The 18,160-nt window shown below is 40.7% G+C and overlaps 1 protein-coding gene across 8 annotated transcripts in view; it reads left to right on the top strand.

The window, feature by feature from the left end:
- tenm4 (teneurin transmembrane protein 4) overlaps window positions 1–18,160 on the top strand; it is a 211,425-nt gene that overhangs the window by 78,535 nt on the left and 114,730 nt on the right. For 3 of the 8 annotated variants that reach the window (XM_023962051.1, XM_023962050.1, XM_023962049.1), the window contains exons 5-7: window positions 13,804–14,050; window positions 17,371–17,445; window positions 17,675–17,773. In XM_023962051.1, the coding sequence (XP_023817819.1) occupies window positions 13,804–14,050; window positions 17,371–17,445; window positions 17,675–17,773 (421 nt within the window). The remainder of the gene's footprint in view (window positions 1–13,803; window positions 14,051–17,370; window positions 17,446–17,674; window positions 17,774–18,160) is intronic. The other 5 variants (XM_023962055.1, XM_023962054.1, XM_023962056.1 and 2 more) reach the window with 3 other exon arrangements.

Genomic DNA, 18,160 nt, shown 5'->3' with positions numbered 1-18,160 from the left:
GAGAACTTAGTGGGTCACGGAGTATATTTGCAAAAGAAAACAGGTGGTTTTATTCACATCTACCCAAGGTCACACCTCCAGAAATGCATGCGGGATTCCGAATGCACGAAAGCTCTCAGCGTGTCTTTTTTAGTCGGGGCTTAAATCTTTATCTTTGTGTGACAAGAAGCCCAAAAAGACCAAAAGCTATGGTTCCTTTAATACTGCTTGCTGGAGCCTGCAGTCCTATTGTCAGCCATGTGTTTGTCAGTGGCCCCTGGCTTTCTCTGAGGGTCTTCTTCCCGGGGAGGCTGCCAGTGCTGCACTGATACTGCTGCCCCCCCACACACACACACACACACTCCCATTAGCATGTCTGAATGTGTAGCAGCATGGGTCGGCCGGCGTCGGCTCTTTGGGCTCCCCGGTGAAAGGGGGCACAGAGCCACCTCGCAGCTGGCCGAGCAAGGAATGCTGAGGTGTGCAAAAGACTCGGGGGGGGGGGGCGTCTGCGGGCGAAATTTGCCGGAACTGCTTAATCATCCCAGCGTGTCTGGAAAGATGGCGGCAGGAAAGAGGTCATGGCAGAGCACCATGGTTATGTCCCAATTCCCTCACTACTCCCTAACCCTTGAAAAACTACAGTATTTTCTGCACTATAAGGCGCAGGTAAAAGCTTTTATGTTTTTCAAAAAATATAGAGCACCTTGTAAAAGGATTCATTGTTTACTGATGTCGACGTGATTTTGAGAGGTAGACGACGCGTGTTGCCAACAAGGTTGGGTGTAATTGTGAATATGCTTTTTTACATGTAACTGACATAGGTGGGAGTGATATACACAGTATAGCTGTGTACCGTATATATAGTTGTAGCAGTCTGTTTTTTAACATGTTGCAAATAATGTTAGGTGCAATTGTAAACACGCTTTTCTGGCTTTTTTGCTGCATTTCTGATTTTTTTTTTTTTACTAAGAAGGTTTAGAGTTGGCGCGGTAACAGGAAGGTTTGGTATTTTAAGTCTTTTTAAACAAGGTTGGGAGTTACAGTGTTGGAAATACGCTAACACGGCCAACGTGTAGCAATATCACGTGTTCCCGACAAGGTTTAGACTTTGAATTGACAGTAACATTTGTTTTAGCAGTAAAAATCTTTGGCATTGGTATTTTAGGTGTTTCAAACAAAGTAGGGTGTTACAAGTGTTGTGAATATAATAACATGTTGTAGCGTGTCACAAACAATTTCTTTAATACTGTGAGCGCAGGTAATAATAACTGACTGATGGACTTATCTCTGACTCATTTGTCTTGCTTAATGCGCCTTTTGTATGAAATAAGTTAAAAAATAGACCATTCAATCCGGTGTGCAACATGAGCTATATAGTGCAGGACTATTTGGAAACATGCTCTCTATTTTTTTTTTAAACGGCAAATGTGATGTCTCCTGTTTACCAAAGAAGAGACCAAATAAATATGAACATTTTACAACGACATTGGCGGTGGGAAAACTGGAGGGCTGCGTCTTCCTGCGCTGCATTTGTAAGCTGCTTACGTGACGGCGCGGCGACAAGGGATGTCCAAATGCAACAACTCCTTTAAATGCGGCCAACAAATACGGCTTTCTTGTTCCCGATTTCAAGGATCAGTCTGGCGTATCCGTCTATGCTATCCAGATCCCGAGATGCATTGTGGCCGAACCCGGAGATTACCTGACAACAATGGCGGACTGCGAAGCAGGATCCGGAGTTTTATAATTACACCTCCAAGGTCCATATTCGCTAATAAAGTGAGCATTGAGACAAACAAGTTTTTCACAGAGACGTCTTGGAAATTTTGGACTCCCCAAAAACAATGGCCTATATTGTGCACTAGATAGTGATTAGTGAGAGAATTTGGGCTCATGAGAAATGACACTATATGAGGAGAAATAATTCTTTCATGAGCCGCACATGGCGCTTTCACATTCTGCCAGCTCTCCTGAAGAGGCCAGGAGGAGGACTCAGTGTCACATGTTTGTCCGCTTCCATTCAACCCGCTGCCCTTCGCCTCACAAAGACCGCAGATCGCGCACGCATACATATCTCCTTCCCGTTGGACATTAATTGAGACACATCGCTTTCATCGCGCCACAATGGCGCAGCATCTGCGCCGTCTAACCGAATCTTGAAGTTCCTGATGGATATGCAGCAGGGGGACACGCCGAACGGAGCATGCGTAACCACTTGTCTTGTTCTCGCTGCGGCTGCTCGGAGAATGACAGAAAATCCATTAGATCTCAGAGAAAGAGAAAAAGAAGAGACAGAGAGCCACGTGTGACAGGACATTTATTTAATCTCTCATGTTTAAGCTTATAGCTGGAGTTCTCACAATTTGCAGCATCAAGTGTATTTTTGGGGCTTTTTGCCAAAATAAAAAATAAGACACTCATTTGTTGTATTGTTATTGGTAGTAGTGTGATAGATATGAAGGAAGTGTTTTTGGCATAAATAAAATAAATATATTTTTTAAATATTAAATCGTTTATAACTTTTGACAGAGGTTCACATGACTTCCTTTCAAAATAAAAGACACTCTGTGCCATCAGGGATCATCTTAATGCAGAAAAGGAAGACCAGGAAGTGTAATGTTAGCTGAGATTAAGAGGAAGCCATCCATTCTCTGTTTTTGGGGCATCTCAGACAGACATTCATCATTCGAATTAAATAAACTTAAATCAAAGCTAATTAAGTGACCCCTACTGTGTTTTTCTAAAACCCTTGAATGTGTTTGAAGATAGAAAATCTGCCATAAAATCTAGTGTACCTTAAGAACTCTGGCTGTGCTTACTGATTTCAAATTGATTTTCGGTGGTGCACAGCGCTCAAAAATCTGTCAAAGTACAACGTTGGCAAACTATGAAAGATTAGTAGATTGTTGGAGCATTATGGAAAATGTAGTGTAGATCCTCTTGGAGTGATATGTACTTTCCTTCAGCTGTTCTTAAAGAACTGAGTAAAGGATGAGTTACTTTACTTTTTTTGTTACTTTACTACTTCCTTGCTTTTTACTTTTTAAGTCTTTGGACTTTTGTCTTTAACTGGAGACCCTCAGTGGAGGGGTAAAAGAGTCACATGTGACTCTGGAGCGCCAGCTTGCAGACCCCTGTTCTTAATGGTTCCTTGGAAGAATGGAAGAATCCCCAAATCTCCAGTGTAATGCAGAAGGAAGAGAAGCAGCTCATCACAACTAAACGGAAGGGAATCTGTACTGTACTCATAACAAATAATTTTTCTAAATATTAAAAAAAAAAAAAACCTAAAAATGTTGTTTTGTGGGTAAAGAGGGAGCAAAATTTAAAAATGTATCTGAATGGCTTGGGGAAAATTCAGCAGTTCCCATCAGATCGTTGTATAAAATCTTATGTTTAGTTTTTTTCATGGGAGAACATCAGCTTCAAGAATTTTATCAGCTGTTTTTCTTCCACTGGACCTGGGATTAAAAGGATAAATAAATCAAGAATCTGTATGCAGCCAGAGGGAGGCAAGAATGAGACACTGATAGATGTTTCCTAGCTTTTCATTCCATCCTTTTTATTCTGACAGTGACTGATGGACAGCTGCTTTTAGTGCACAAGTTTATAGTTTCAGAGGTTTAGCGGTGCAGGCAGCGCATGCATACGCTTGCCTCGTGATTTGGACAGCATGCAGCCCTGCAAGTGTTTTTTTTTTCTTTTTTAGTAATGTACATTCTTTGCTATTTATATTGAATCAGTTCCTCCTGCTGCAGAAATAACAGTAGAACATGTTTACAAAAGCGAACATCTGGTAGCAGAGCGCCCCACAAAATGCTTCCACTTAATGAAAGGCTGATCTCTCATACACAGATTTACTGTGTTACATTTTATTTAATTGTTTCCATGACTACCGTTACTGATTATATGGGGACGGAGTGTGTGCCAGCTGATGTGAGCTGCACAGACTGGTTGGTTTTAGTGCACAGTTTTGCGTAGCTTAATCATTAGAAAATGGGACTTTAATTGTGACAGAAGGTTCTTCCTTCTTGTGATGACTTCAGATTTCACGATCCGGATGTTATGATGTAACGTTTCCACCACCTTCTTTATTTTTAGGCTTTTATTTTCTTGAACGGCTTCTATAATGCATTTTTGTATTTGCACAAACAGCATCCAAATGAAACATAAACTCAGTTATAATATTAACATATTTTTAAAACGTTCTGCTTGGGCATATGCAAAAAAAAAAAAAAAGAATTTGCACCCTACGCCTGCTTAAGAAACCCTCAGTAGCAATGACTGCAGGCAAGAATTCATGAGGCTTTCACATGGCTGTGGAGCACATTTATTCTGCTTTTAGTCAGTTTACTTACATTGGGGGATCATTTGAACAGCTTGTTTAAGGTCACCATACATCATCTCAGTTCCATTAAAGTCCAGACTTTTACCACTTCACTTGATTTTAGAGTTTGCTGGAAAACGTTTTGCAGCCCCAAAAGGAAAAGAAAAAAACAAACTATGCAGCCCCAAACTATCACAATACTTCCACCATGTTGCTATGATGTTGTAGAATACTGTTAGTTTTACTGCGCATGTGACTGGACACACGTGTACAAACTGTGCACAATATAGAACGGCAGAGGCTCAGGTGGTTGAGCATGGTTCGATCCCTGTTCCCCCTTAGTCGACGCTCTCTGCCCTCAGTGACGCCCCACCGGCGTATGAATGTGCATGAATGTCCCAGTGATGGTCAGAGGGGCCGTAGGCGTGTACTGGCAGCCACGGCCCCTCTGTCAGTCTGCCCCAGGGCAGCTGTGGCGACATCAGTAGCTCACCATCACCAAGTATGAATGAGGAGGGAATGAATAATGGACACATTGTAAGTGCTTTGAGTGTGAATATTATTATCATTTGAAGTTTGTGCTCCTTCTGCTCAGCAGTGTCTTTTTCTCCAATGGATCCATTTCATATCTCAAGCTACAGACACACCAGACATGTGACGCGCACCCAAAAACACGCTAAACGCGGGTTCTTGAATGCGACTATAGCCCATGGTATGTTGACATTGGACGAGCAGGGGGGGGGCTTCTCCTTTTTCATTTGCTACTGTTCACTAGCGCATGTCCACCCACAGATAGAAGAGGTTTGGTGTGAAATGTCAAACCGCCTCAGATCTGGTGAACATGGCTCCAACATGGAGGAGTCAATATTGTGAAAAAATGGTTTTGACTTCATTTTGTTGTAAACCATTTTGTAGTTTGATCATTTTCTTGCTTTTTCAAACTTCTCGTTCTACTTTGTCAGGTGAAAATGACGAGATCTGCTTTACCAGGTGAACTGAAATTTTCCATAAATGTGGTTAGATCTGGTCTATTGACTTCAATGTTTCAAATTTACCAAATTATTTTAGTGTTGTAAAAAGCAGGAAAAAGTAAGAGTTTTTTTATTTTTTTATTTGACTATATTAAATATTTGGAATGTGTTTGTGCATAGCAGACATTGCGTGTTAGCCACACTGTGGGGGTTGAGGTCCCGATCCACGCTAATGACATGAATTTGCCCTAATTGCCCGCCTAGAAAAGCATCAGGAGGTTTTAACCAGAGGCTGCATCTGCAGGGAAGAAAAATGAAAGTGTCACATTCCCAGACTGAATGGATTTCTGCAGGCTTCCTCCTTGAATGTGATGTGAAACTTTGGCTTTTGTAGTGAGTCTCACTTCTGTCTCTGATAACAAATGAATCTCTTTTTCTTTGCAATTTTGTTGTGCAAAGCAGGTCAATAGAAAACCATTTATTTTATTTTTTTTCTTTATTCTTTCCTTTAGATAGAAGTGAATAATTGCTGCTGAATCACCACATCTGTGGGGGTCATGCTGCCCCGGGCTTTGTCTCATAACCAGCTTTGTTTCTTGTTTTTTTGTTTATCTCCCCAAGAACAACAGTGACTATTACTAACCCGACTATTGGAAGTGTTATCAGCTTGACAAGGGCAAGTGTGCTCACAGTTGGGATGGAACGGACAACACATTGGGTTTCAGAGCGCAGCGCTTCCTGTTATGTATGCTACACCAGTCGTGTAGCCGCGTACATGATAAAAACGTCACTGCAGCTTTAAGCTGGAAATAATTTAAAGCATCTGATGATGAAAATCACAGAACTGCGTTAAGCTCAGATGCATTTCTAAACTTAATTTAGATACGAGTAGCAATTGAACAGAGCTGAGCATTAAAGATAAAAAACACAATTATTTTGGATATCTAAAATGTTTGTCCCTTGTCAGGATTATGCTCTTCTCATTCATTTTCCTCAACTGCGTGGTTCACACACACACACACACACCCCAGATTGGGCTCCAGGCCTCCTCCCAGAGGGACATTTGGGAAACCTCCCCAGTGGGAGGCACCATGAAAGCATCCTGACCAGATGCCCAAATGAACCGACTCATTTCAATGCAAAAGAGCAGCCAGAAGAGTGAACTTTTCACCCTGTCCCTGTAGGGAAGCCATCCTTTCAGAGAAAACCTGAATCTTTTTAAACATATTTTGATGCTTATTTATAATTTTAATAACTACTTAGATCACATAACCTTTGGTTCTGATTGAAGTTGTCTGTAAAAGTTCACATTTTGAGTTGAGTTCTTAGCTTAACACAGGAAACCAGCAAAGAGCTAATGCATTAGATGTGTTGTGCTAGCTGTTGCTTTATTGGCTTATTGTTGAAGGCTGGGAACAATCATTCTCTTCAGGCAGAGGGGGAGAGCCCAAACTAAAATATTGGGGCAAAGAAAGGTGTGAAACTATTCCCCCTTTGTGAACTCTGCAAGCATATTTAAAGAGGAACTGTCATTAGTTTTGTACAACATGAGCTCTACAAAAAAACAACAACACATAAATGGTCGTTTATTTATTCTAAAATATACGCACAATACTTTCATTATACAAGAAATATTGCTGACATTATTTTTTACAAGCACAAAGATAACTCGTATAGTAAAATACCTATTTTGCACATCTCTTGTGGGTTAAAACTGAAAAAAGCAGCTTACACCACCTCCATTCTTGGTTCATACCAGCTCAGTGGCCTTGTGGAAGAGTGTCCGCCCTGTGACTGGAAGGTCGGGTGTTCAAATCCAGGCTGAGTCATCCCAAAGAATTGGACCCAATGCCTCCCTGCTTGACCCGTAGCATTTAAGGGGTTGGATTGGGGGGGTTAATCCACCAAATGGTTCCCCCAGGGGATGGGTCCAATGCGTAGAACAAATGTCACACACCTAGGTGTGTGACAGATAATGGTACTTTAACTTCATAGAGCGATTGTGTATTAAAAATTGTTTATAGCCACACTTTTTGAGAAAAATAAACTGCATCCACTCCTGCATAATATAAACATACTTCAGTAATCAGAAAGGACTCCTTCACAGCTATAAACAGAAAAACATGAGCTCTACAAAAACACATACATAGTTGTTTCATAGTTTATACAAAAAAAACACACAATACTATTGTTACACATAGATCAAGGCTCACATCGTTTCAAAGATGTTTTACTTATAAAAGAAACATATTTTCAATAGACTTCTAGTGGGTTAAAATGGAAAAAGGCAGCTTAACGGCTATATAACGGCTATATACTAACTTCATGAAGTGACTCCGTACAACAAAACCTTTATGGACATGTTTTTTTGGGAAAAAAACAAAAAATATGTCAGGGATCAGAAATGACTCCTTCATAGCTATAAACACAAAAACATGACCATGACTCACTTTTAATCGTTTTTTTTTTTTTCATTCATCTTCTTCCGTTTTGTCCCCTTCGGGGTCACAGGGCTGCTGGAGCCTATCCCAGCCACTTATGGGCGAAGGCAGGGGGCACCCTGGACAGGTCGCCAGTCTGTCGCAGACACTTGTCGCACTCGTCAATTTTAATCGATTAAAAAAATAAAAGCATAATCTTTGTTGCCACATTTTTTGTGAACAATAAACTGCATCCTGCTGATGCTCTGCCCCACTGTCGCCTGCCTGTTTTTATCGCAGTCCAACCTTTGCTGACATCAGGCGTTCTATAAGTTCATCTTTAAGAAATTAAACTAGTTTCCCCTTTATTTCATATTTGTTGTAAATAAATGAAATTATCACAAAAGTCTTAAATACAAATCTAATTTATGAAGAAAAAGGATTTATCTTTCATTGTCTGGTGATATCCCTAACCCATTTGTATCCCATTCTGTAAAATACATGTTTTCTGGGTTTTCTTTTTCTTCACTTTGATTTGACTTTTCTTATGATTCTTCACTTTGATTTTTTTCCCCCCCTGTAGTCTCATATTTCCTAATGATGTCTGGGATGGCTCTTGAAATTAATTGGATGTCTGGTCGGTTGAAAGAAATCTTTCAGAAAAACAAATAACTTGTTGCCCTGCGTTTGCTTCATCACCTCGCTGGAGGTAAACTATTTGTCTGCTGAGTGGTAAACAGCGGTGATGCACTTGTCCGTGTGATGCATTTCCCTGTGCACTTTTGCTGTCTCGCTATCAAATTAGCATAATCTTATTAATGGCTTCGGGGCTCAGGTGCATCTCTGAGGAGGAGTTAGATCATCAACATCTGTGTTTTTAACCTCGCACTTCTATACAGTCAAGCAGGGCTGTGGGTGGACTCTCTCTGCGCTTCATCTGCTAAAATGTGCTTATTGTACGGCAGCGAGGAAGCTTTCAAAGCCCAAACTTCTTTGGTTTTTCTATTGCTAATTGATTGCTCTAAATAGGAAACCCCAGACAGAACGGGTGAAACTGCAAAGAGCGCATGCTGGCTTGAAAGCCTTACAGAAAGCGGCGTGCTCGGGGATTAACGGCAGCACACTTCACTTTTGTTCTGATTTTCTTCGCTGAGCCATTCATTAACAGGCAGACCGAATGTGAAAAACGCACTCCGCTCCCGCTTTCTGACGTGCTCAAGCTTGATACGGTTGCGTCGTCAGTGGAGCCAGTGCCTCACTGTAAAAGTTGATCAATTCACCTTGATTGGCACATGTTGGCATCGGAGCTTCATCTTCCTGACCCTGGAAAAAATCTGAAAGGACTTTAAGCTTCTTGACTGGCATGAGTAGGTATTGCTTTAATGAAGGGGGTGATTACTGAAACAACCCCTCTGTGTGTCTGTATTCTGCTCTCTGGGCTGTAAATTGGCAATTTACTGTTGTGGATATCTGTGAAATAAAGGAGGCTGACTTCTATGAGGAAAAGCCACACTGTGTTAAGCCTGGAGCTCATTGATTGATGAATGGCTTAGTGGACGTGGAAACAAATGAATCCAGCCTTCAAAAATACATCAGCTTTCTACCGTGTAAGGAGCAAAAAAAAAAAAAAAACCAAGAATAAACCAGTAACGCTTTCCGCTGACAGTAGAATGATGGACAGTATGTGTGGTCACATGACCCAGTCACATTTTGTAAATGTGCCTTGAGGGGTTCTTTGTTTTTTAGCTTTCTTTCATTTTAGCAGAATATGAAGTAACAGAGACTTTTAAAGGGAGGGGGGACGCTAAAAAAAACAAGACTGGTTATTCAAATCTATGATGGAGTTTTAGCGCCAGTTTACAATGCTTTAATTTTTAGTCATAAAGTTATAAATTAACGAGGAAAAAACACCAAAGTTGTCTATTTATCAGAGCTGTGCTTGAAGATGAAAGATGTGGAGCATTTTGTGAACATCAATAAACATTCAACTCAGCTGTTCAACAAAGTTGGTCTACTCTGCTGTTGCGTGGCGTTCACTTGTTGCTCTGTGAATGCTCACTTTAGTCTAGTAATTGTTTTTTCTTGTAAATTCAGGACTTTAAATCTTGTCCCTTTTTTTTCTGCTGGCCCTAAAACTCTGTTGCGCAAATCAAACAATCGTTATCTATATAGCACTTTTCATACATGGCAAGACAAAGTGCTGAACACAGAATATAAACCCAGTAAGAAAAGTTGTAGATCTGACAGGAAGTTGTCAGCCAAAAGACCACACCCACTTTTTCCAGCATAATTCCAATACATTTTAAGTGCAGAAACAAATGTGTTTTTTCTACTAAATCATGTATTTTCTGTGGTATAGTTACTTGAAGTCCACCCATTCAACTTTCAAATCCGTTCAGGGTTACAGGGTTGCTGGAGCCTATCCCAGCCTTTGTTAGGCGACCGTGGGGTTTCCTTTAAGCCAATTTAAAATCTCACCCAATTGAAATTGGTCTTTTTAACATTTTTTTGTAAAGAAAAAGAGGACAAATAAGCTCAAGCTTGCCTTCCTGAGTAGTTCTTTATTCTGATCATTGGGAATCAGGAGCAGTTGATTGTACAAGGAGATTATAGTTGTGGCATAGAAACAGTCCACAAGGTCCCTGCTCTGCTCCATTCTGATGCATCCACTGAAGACACATAAATCCACGACTAGATATGAGAACATGAAAACAAAGTTACTTGTTGGGGTTTTATTATTCTAAATTTTGATGCCAACATGTTGACTTTTATTGCTGTGAATATCTCCATATATCAGTTATCGGCCCTGAAAAACCATGACAGTCCATCTTTTCAACAGTACCTTCATTTGCTCCGTTTCAAACGTGTCAATCACTTGTACTGTGTTTGTTTTGCTGTACAATTCTAGCCAATCAATGTACTTTTCGAACAATTATGGGCGGACTCATAAAAGAAAAGGTGAGAGTGAGCAGAGGCGGAGCTTCAAAGTGCAGAAGGCGAAGCAAGCGAAAGTTTGGCTGCAAAAGCTTCTGACTCAGCGACCTGATGTTGTGATGTTGAGCAGTGAAAATACGTGTTTACTTCAGCGTGTGTGAAAACGGAGCCGTTTGAAGTATGAAGGTATGAAATTAAGCAAAGTAGGCGCATTCAAGCGCTCGCTGCTTCGTCACACTTTAATGTTTTGGGGGAAAAGAATGTTTTCCCTATAGTGTCATCTAGGTTATTGCTCATGCTTCGGTTACTTTTGATTTCAATCTTGCTTCAATCTGGAAGTCAAAGCCCAATTTTTTTTTTTTACTCAAAGTTAAATCTTGGTAGTGTATATATGAACAAAGCTCCTTTTGACCTCAAGTACCACCTCAAACCAGTTTTCTCACCTCAGCCTTCAATGAGATGTCAGTTAAGCTGATTTTTCCGTAACCATTCAGAGAAGCGAGGCTTAAATCCTCTACTGGAAAGATTTCAGAAGTTGCTGGCTTCAGGAAGTGGCCGGTTCGTCTTGTTTACTCCGCCTGATCAGAGTAAACTGTCAGAGGTCTCTGTGGGAGGTGGAGAGGACGCCGTGGTAAAGAGCAGTTGGGAGAAATAATGAGCAGGACAGGCCCATTTTTTTAAGAGAAGTTCATGTGAAGTCTCAGTAGCTTGTCAGCATAAAAGCACAGCCGCCTAAATGTTAATTTGTTTGCTCCAAGTGCTGAAAGGTCTGCTGTCATACTTTGCCATTCGTTACTTGTTTTTCCCTTGTTTTTTTTTTTCATGGTAACCTGCCATGAAACTTGAGGCAAAAGCAGTGATGCATTACTGCTTGTTGAAGCAGATGTTAGAAACTGTAAAAGCTGTAATGCTGGACTCAATAAATACCCAAGTACCGTTGCAGTCGCCTGTCACCATCTCCTGATAGAAGTATCTACACACAAATAGTCTAAATTCCATCCAGTCATTCATTCTCCAAACCTGATGAATTCCTTTGGGGCAATGGGGTTGCTGGAGCCGATCCCCACCCTATCTCTTTTCATTTATTCATGAAGTAAAAACAACTCAAAAGTGTCACATAATTCACGATTAGTGATTTAAATTGATTTAGTTTTTTAAATGTTATGAGTAAAAAAAATGCTTAACAAGCTTTTCCTGCTGGACAAATGTTGATTTTACTTTGGCAACCAAAAGACTATCAAATCTGTGATTGTCCTTAAATTTCTTGACAACTGCTGCTAAACCTTAAATATACCATTCATGTTGGGATAGGAACTCCATCCATGCATCTTCTTAACCTGTGGAACCTGAGGAAGTTTAGATGAAGGTTCTCATTCATCCAGGGTCATAGCGACATTTTAAGGAAGAAGATTTGTGAAGATTTGTGGCTATCAATGATCTTTTCACGTCTGTCTAACTGACTTTTCACGCATTTACCACCGATGTATAACTTTGATATCACATATATGAGTCCCTAATGAATTGCATAAACAGCGCAATAATCAGGCACGGTTCATGGTCTATGTGGAATTACGTGGTCTTTGCGTAGTTTATACGTACTTCTTCTATGGTTTTAACGTGGTTCATTTGACACATCTGTAAAAATATTCACGTAAAGACCACAAGTTTCCTCACTTGTTCCACATATATTCACGTTTGACCAACGTTCATCTGTGCAAAATGTTCAAGATCTCTTAAAGATCAGATCTTTAACAGTTTTATTACTGGTACCTATACAGAGCGACTCATCATCTGTTATTGCTAGAGTTGAATTTATACGTTTGAGATTTGAGTTATGTTTTTATTTTATTCTGAGCTCTTTTCTAAATTCTTAAGTCTCACTCTGATCATCTTTGGAGCTACCATAGTTTTTGGACTATAGAGCGCACCTGAATATGAGCCGCACCCGCTAAATTTGACAAGAAGAAGATTATTATAAATATTTTGCCTGCACTTTTCTATGCACGGTGGAGCAGTGGTCAGCGCTTATGCCTCACAGCAAGAAGGCCCGTGGTTCAAGTCCCGGCTGGGGGACCTGAAACAGAACATCAATGGGGGACCTTTCTGTGTGGAGTTTGCATGTTCTCTTGCATATGTGGGTTTTTCTCCAGGGACTCCAGCTTCCTCCCACCATCCATTGGTTTCTCTAAATTGTCCCTTGGTGTGAATGTGAGAGGTCATGGGTCTGTGATTTGTTGCCGTGTGACAGAATGGCGACCTGTCCAGGATGCCCCCCGCCTTTGCCCACAAGTGGCCGGCATAGGCTCTGGAATCCCCATGACCCCGAAAGGGATAAAACGGGTTTAAAAGATGAATGAACTTCTCGATGAGCCATACATGTCCACGTTGTAACATTGTTGTAACATTTCCCCTACCAACAATGCCTTTAACCCTTTGGAACAGAGCGACGCCTGACATCCAAATTCAACTTCAACGCGTTTTAATATTCGGTGATTGAGATTTTATTGAGTGACAGAATGAATAAAGATTGATTTATTTTTATACTCCAAAAGTGAAAGGTGAAAGTCGATCGATCATTCACACTGCAGATTTTTCAGATACAGAACCAGGAACAGTTGCCGCTTCAGAGCCCTCATCTGATAACTCCGATTGCAAACAGAAAGGCTAACTTTGACTTTTTGAGGGAGAAAGAGGGGGACTTTTTTTGTTTATGCTAAAGACCAGCATGTCTAAAAGGAGACCAGCACATTTTCAAAGAGTTCTCAGTGGCCTTTTAATTATAATTGACATATTTGCCCAAAAACCTCTGTCATTTAGGAAATAATTTCTGCAGAAGTTTGTTAGAAATTCACCTCTGTGTTGTTGGGGGACAGTTGTCATGGAGCAACCCCTCCTCCACCTCCCAAAACCCATAACTCTCCGTTTAAACGTTCTCACACTATGTTCCAGTCCGTCACACCCCCAATTACGCAATGCCACAAAAATGGTGAGCAATAAAGGATGAAGCCATATGTAATGTATAATGTAAATAGTGAAACCATGATTGTATATGTGTGTAAGTGTTTGTGTATTTTAACAAATTACTAATTCATGGATCTTTTATAAATGGTGGCTTTTAAAAAAGAAAAGGTAATTAAGTCTTTATTTCTGTTTTTTGCTCTTCTTTCAGACGTAGCTTTTCAAAATCACTCCCGGCTTCGGACGCCTCCCCTCCCGCTCTCCCACTCCCACTCTCCCAATCATCACCATGCGGCCTCTATTAACTCGTTGAACAGGGCCAATTACACTCCAAGGAGCAACCCAAGTCCCGCCCCCACAGACAGCTCGGCCCCCCCTGAAGGTACAGCCAGTGGTCAGGACTCTGGAAGCGCTCAGGACAACTGGCTGCTCAACAGCAACATCCCACTGGAGACCAGGTACCGTTTAAGTCCCGCCTCTCTGAGCGTGCCAGCATCTTTAAGACTTGAGTGTGAGCTTCTGTCATCAAATCCAGCTTTCCATCCTGTCTGCTGCATTTGAGATGGTCAAAGGGGGCAAAGCAATGAAATGGCCAGGGTCAAGGTCTTTGGGAAGAACACAAGTTTGTGGTGAAACAAGAGAAAAGCGCTGGTTTTGACTGCTCTTCTAACTTTAGCCGTCCCATAACAGCGGAACTGATGGGTTCAAACAGCAGGGTAATTATAATCACATCGGATAACACAAAATTACTTTGAGGCTCCCGTGTGTGGGCTTCACTTCCGATTCAGCCTCAAGTTTTATTTATTTCACATTAATCAGCCTTCAGTTCCCTAGAAGGTTTCTCAATGGGAAGCCCTTGTGTGAAGTAAATGTTTCAAGTGCAACTGCAGCAAAGAAGATGTTCGTTAGAATTTAGAAGGTTGAATAAAATCCAGAATATTATGGCAGATTGATCTCGATTTTCACCACATTTCTGATAATCTAAGAGAATCTCTCCAAAGAAAACCTTTCCCCTCATTCCCACCTTAAAAAAAACAAGTTTGATTTGAAGGGACTAATGGGACAAAATGTACTACTCCAAATGAATGAAAGACATTCATATCAGATGTTTTTTTTTTCTCATTAAGAAACTTTTCTTAGACTGTAAAATAATGCAGAACCTTTTTTTAAATAAAAATAATAACCAACCTTTTGATTTCCAGATTGAAGTCTGTTTAAAAAACAAAAACAGTAGCCAAACCCAGTTTTTTTTGGTTAATCACTAGGTGCTTGCTAAACAAGTAAGTTGGTCCTAAACCAGGGGTGGGCAAACTATGGTCTACCAGAACCCTTGGTGGGTCAAAAAGTTTGTCCATCCCTGTCCTTAAACTAAAACTGTCCATCTTTAAGAAAAAAAGACTTATAGGTAACTTTAGAGAGGGGTTTCGAAAACAAAATTACAATAAAGTTTTATTAACCCCATGCAATGTCATATTTAACAGGGGGAGGGGCTTTTCATCATTTCTATCAAGTCAAATGTTCCAGTCTAGACCAGCATATCTGGTTGTTTAAATTCACACTCATATAAACACTGGATTGTTAATCTCTGAAGTCATCCGTAGGATTATGATCGGCCAAGTGAAGGCTAGAGTGGGACGCCACGTTAACCTGAGTCTCCTCCCCCGACCAAACATGGTTCCAAAAACTGATGAATGGGCGAGTAAAGATGGGAACGTCAAGTGAGAGATTTGCCAAGTTCACTTATTCATTCCCCCATCTGCCAATCAAAAAGACATGGCCCCAAAACTGGACAACCCAAGAACAATATTCCTCAAAGCTATTAAAGTTTTTGTTTGTTTGTTCATTTTGGATGGCACCAATAAAATAAAATAAAAATTGATAAATAAAATGAAAAGAATTTCACCCCAAATTAAATCAGCTTTAAGGAGGAAAGTAAAAGCTTTGGCTGTTAATTAGACCCCTAATAAATGTCTGGTATAATGTTTACTTACATTAGCTGCTTTGACGTCTTATCCTTTAGCAAAAATGCTAAAACACCCCTAAGGTTGATAAATGTTGCTGAAATTTCATGTATTCTTTAAAGTACGGCAGTTGAAATACATGTTGACTGATTTTAAAACACAGCCTGCCAGGATTCTTAGTTTCTAAAGTACTGAAATATTTTGAAAACCAACTTTGATCAATCTATTGGCACCCAGCCATTTAACAAACCATAAGTCCACAGGATGAAGCACTGAAAACTATAACTTTTGTTTGTCAGTAAAAAAGGCAATTGGCCAATTAAGCATAGCTAAGGAAGCAGCCATGCACAGAATTATTGTCTCTTCCTTCAGTTTTTGTGAAACGGTTCACTCAACGAGAAAATGAGAATCAATTTCAGCTGGTGAGATAGGACAATGCAGAAGGAATGATTACACATCCAGCTCCAGTTAACCCTGAACAGGTATTCCCAGAGGAAGAAAAAAGACAGATGGTGGTGAGGGGAGGGGCCGAGAGTTTAAGTAACCACTGCTTGGTAAAGGAATCCAAGCAAAAACATCCAAATCAGTAAGAGAATCCGTGTCGATCGTGTCATATTTAGTTAAGCATTTGGCATAACTGCCCTTATGGGCTGTCTGCGGGTCAAAAATGGACAAATCTGGTGAAATAGCAAGATCATAGAACGCCAATGAGCCCATAGAGCAAATGAAATATTTATGCACATTTTTTCTATAGGCATATTGGGGGTGACAGGTCGTAACAAACACTTACACAACACATAAGTAAGTAAGGGGGAAGTAGATGAGACGCCGGCCATACGGATCATTATTTTTTTTTTAACCACAACACATCATGTGAGTTCTGTTCACATGATAAATGCGCACTCCATGCTTGCAGACTGACTGTAAAAAATGAGTAAATTAGAGAATAGGAGCATAGTTCATGTGGTCATTCTATGGTCACTTATGTATCATCTGCACAATCCATCCGTACGCCATTCACACACGATCACTAAGAGGCCCGTACTCGCACCTTACTAACAAAGTGTAAGTGTACTTCTTAGTGTAAGGACACGGTAAAAAAGCATCTCCTGCAGGAGTACAACTTGCATTCCGAATGCGTCACGATACACTGACCACACACGATAAATATACATTCCTTTTCCACAGCACCACTTGAAGTGGCCACACAAGCATAAAGACAACTGAAAGATACTTGAATACCTTAAAAACAGCCGCTCCTCTCTACGACCCTTCATGTGCCTAGACAACCCAAAAACCTGCAGAAACTGAACAGGGTGACTAAGGCTTTAGGTATGTAAATTTGAGGGTTTTTAGACCTCAATTGTCACTTTTTTGTAAAACTTAATGTCGCTGATGGTTGTAAACCTGATAAGATGTTAAAGACCTGATGATAGTTTGAATTCTTAACATAGAAATGGTCGTTTTCTTTTGTTCCTCCACCAGAACCCCTCTGGTGTCAAGACCTCCAAAGCCTTTTCTCTTGGACCACTGAATGTGTTCATCCCGCCCATTGCATGTGGACAGTCGATTCAACCTTTGCATTGCTGCAGTACTTATGGAACAGAGCTCTCATTATAGGAGACACATTTAGCCTCTAGATTTTACGATGAGCCGAATATGTGCCAAAACGAGAAGAAAAGAGTTATAACTGTCAAACAAAGTAAAAAGTTAAACGTTTGTTTGTGACCGTAATGGTAATTTAGCTTGCCTGTAACAACTGTAAAGTAATTCTTTTTAGTGATGCATTGTTTTTTTTTTCTAATTACGACCTAAAGGAGCCAGAATACTCTAATGTTTGTCAAGGAAGAGCAAGACGCTTGCAGAGAAGGACAGGGCTCGTACAAAACCAGGTACGGTAGAGTACAAACAAGGGATGGCAGAGCTAGATGTTACCTGTTTCACTCCTCAGTAGATGTAGTTCCATAAGGGCCTTGGTTTGTGTGTCCCATGCTGCCCATCTGGATGTCCGTTTATGAGTTGATGTTGCTCGCCACTCACTCTCTGTTTTGGCACGTCTGTGTTTCTTGCACGTGCGTCTCTCATACTCGCTTCCATATCCATCTTTCCACCTGTGTGTAGAAACATAGTAAAGCAGGCATTCCTAGAGACTTTACAGGACAACCTGATTGAGATGGACATTCTGGCATCGGCACGCCAAGATGCCTCGTATCAAGATGGGTATGTTGCATGTTTTGCTATCTGCCTCTGCTTTGCAAAGAGAGAACAATAAATGCCTGCACTGTTTTCTTTGTATTCCATCAGACATTTTCATGTTTGAGATGCTGTCAATCATCCCCCTGCAGTGCTGGAGGACTTTGCTGTAGTCCCTCCCCCTCTCCCTGTTCGATTTAACTAACAATTTGCATTAAGTCACATTGCTGGGTTTCATTGCTTTTGATGTATGTTAAACACAGGCGCTTTGTAGAACGCCCCAGAATGAGACAAGTCACACAAATAGAAATATGGTCAGAGTGACTTTCATCGCTGCGCCTTCCCCAGACAACATTCAATCATGTTGCTGTCTTGCAGGAGTCTCCCGTTAAACTTGTCAGTAAAATGGCCTTG

This window comes from Oryzias latipes, chromosome 13 (genome assembly GCF_002234675.1).
Source record: "Oryzias latipes chromosome 13, ASM223467v1".
NCBI classification, from domain to species: domain Eukaryota; kingdom Metazoa; phylum Chordata; class Actinopteri; order Beloniformes; family Adrianichthyidae; genus Oryzias; species Oryzias latipes.
Note: the sequence above shows the minus strand (reverse complement) of the source record. Positions and strands in the feature narration are given on the sequence as shown.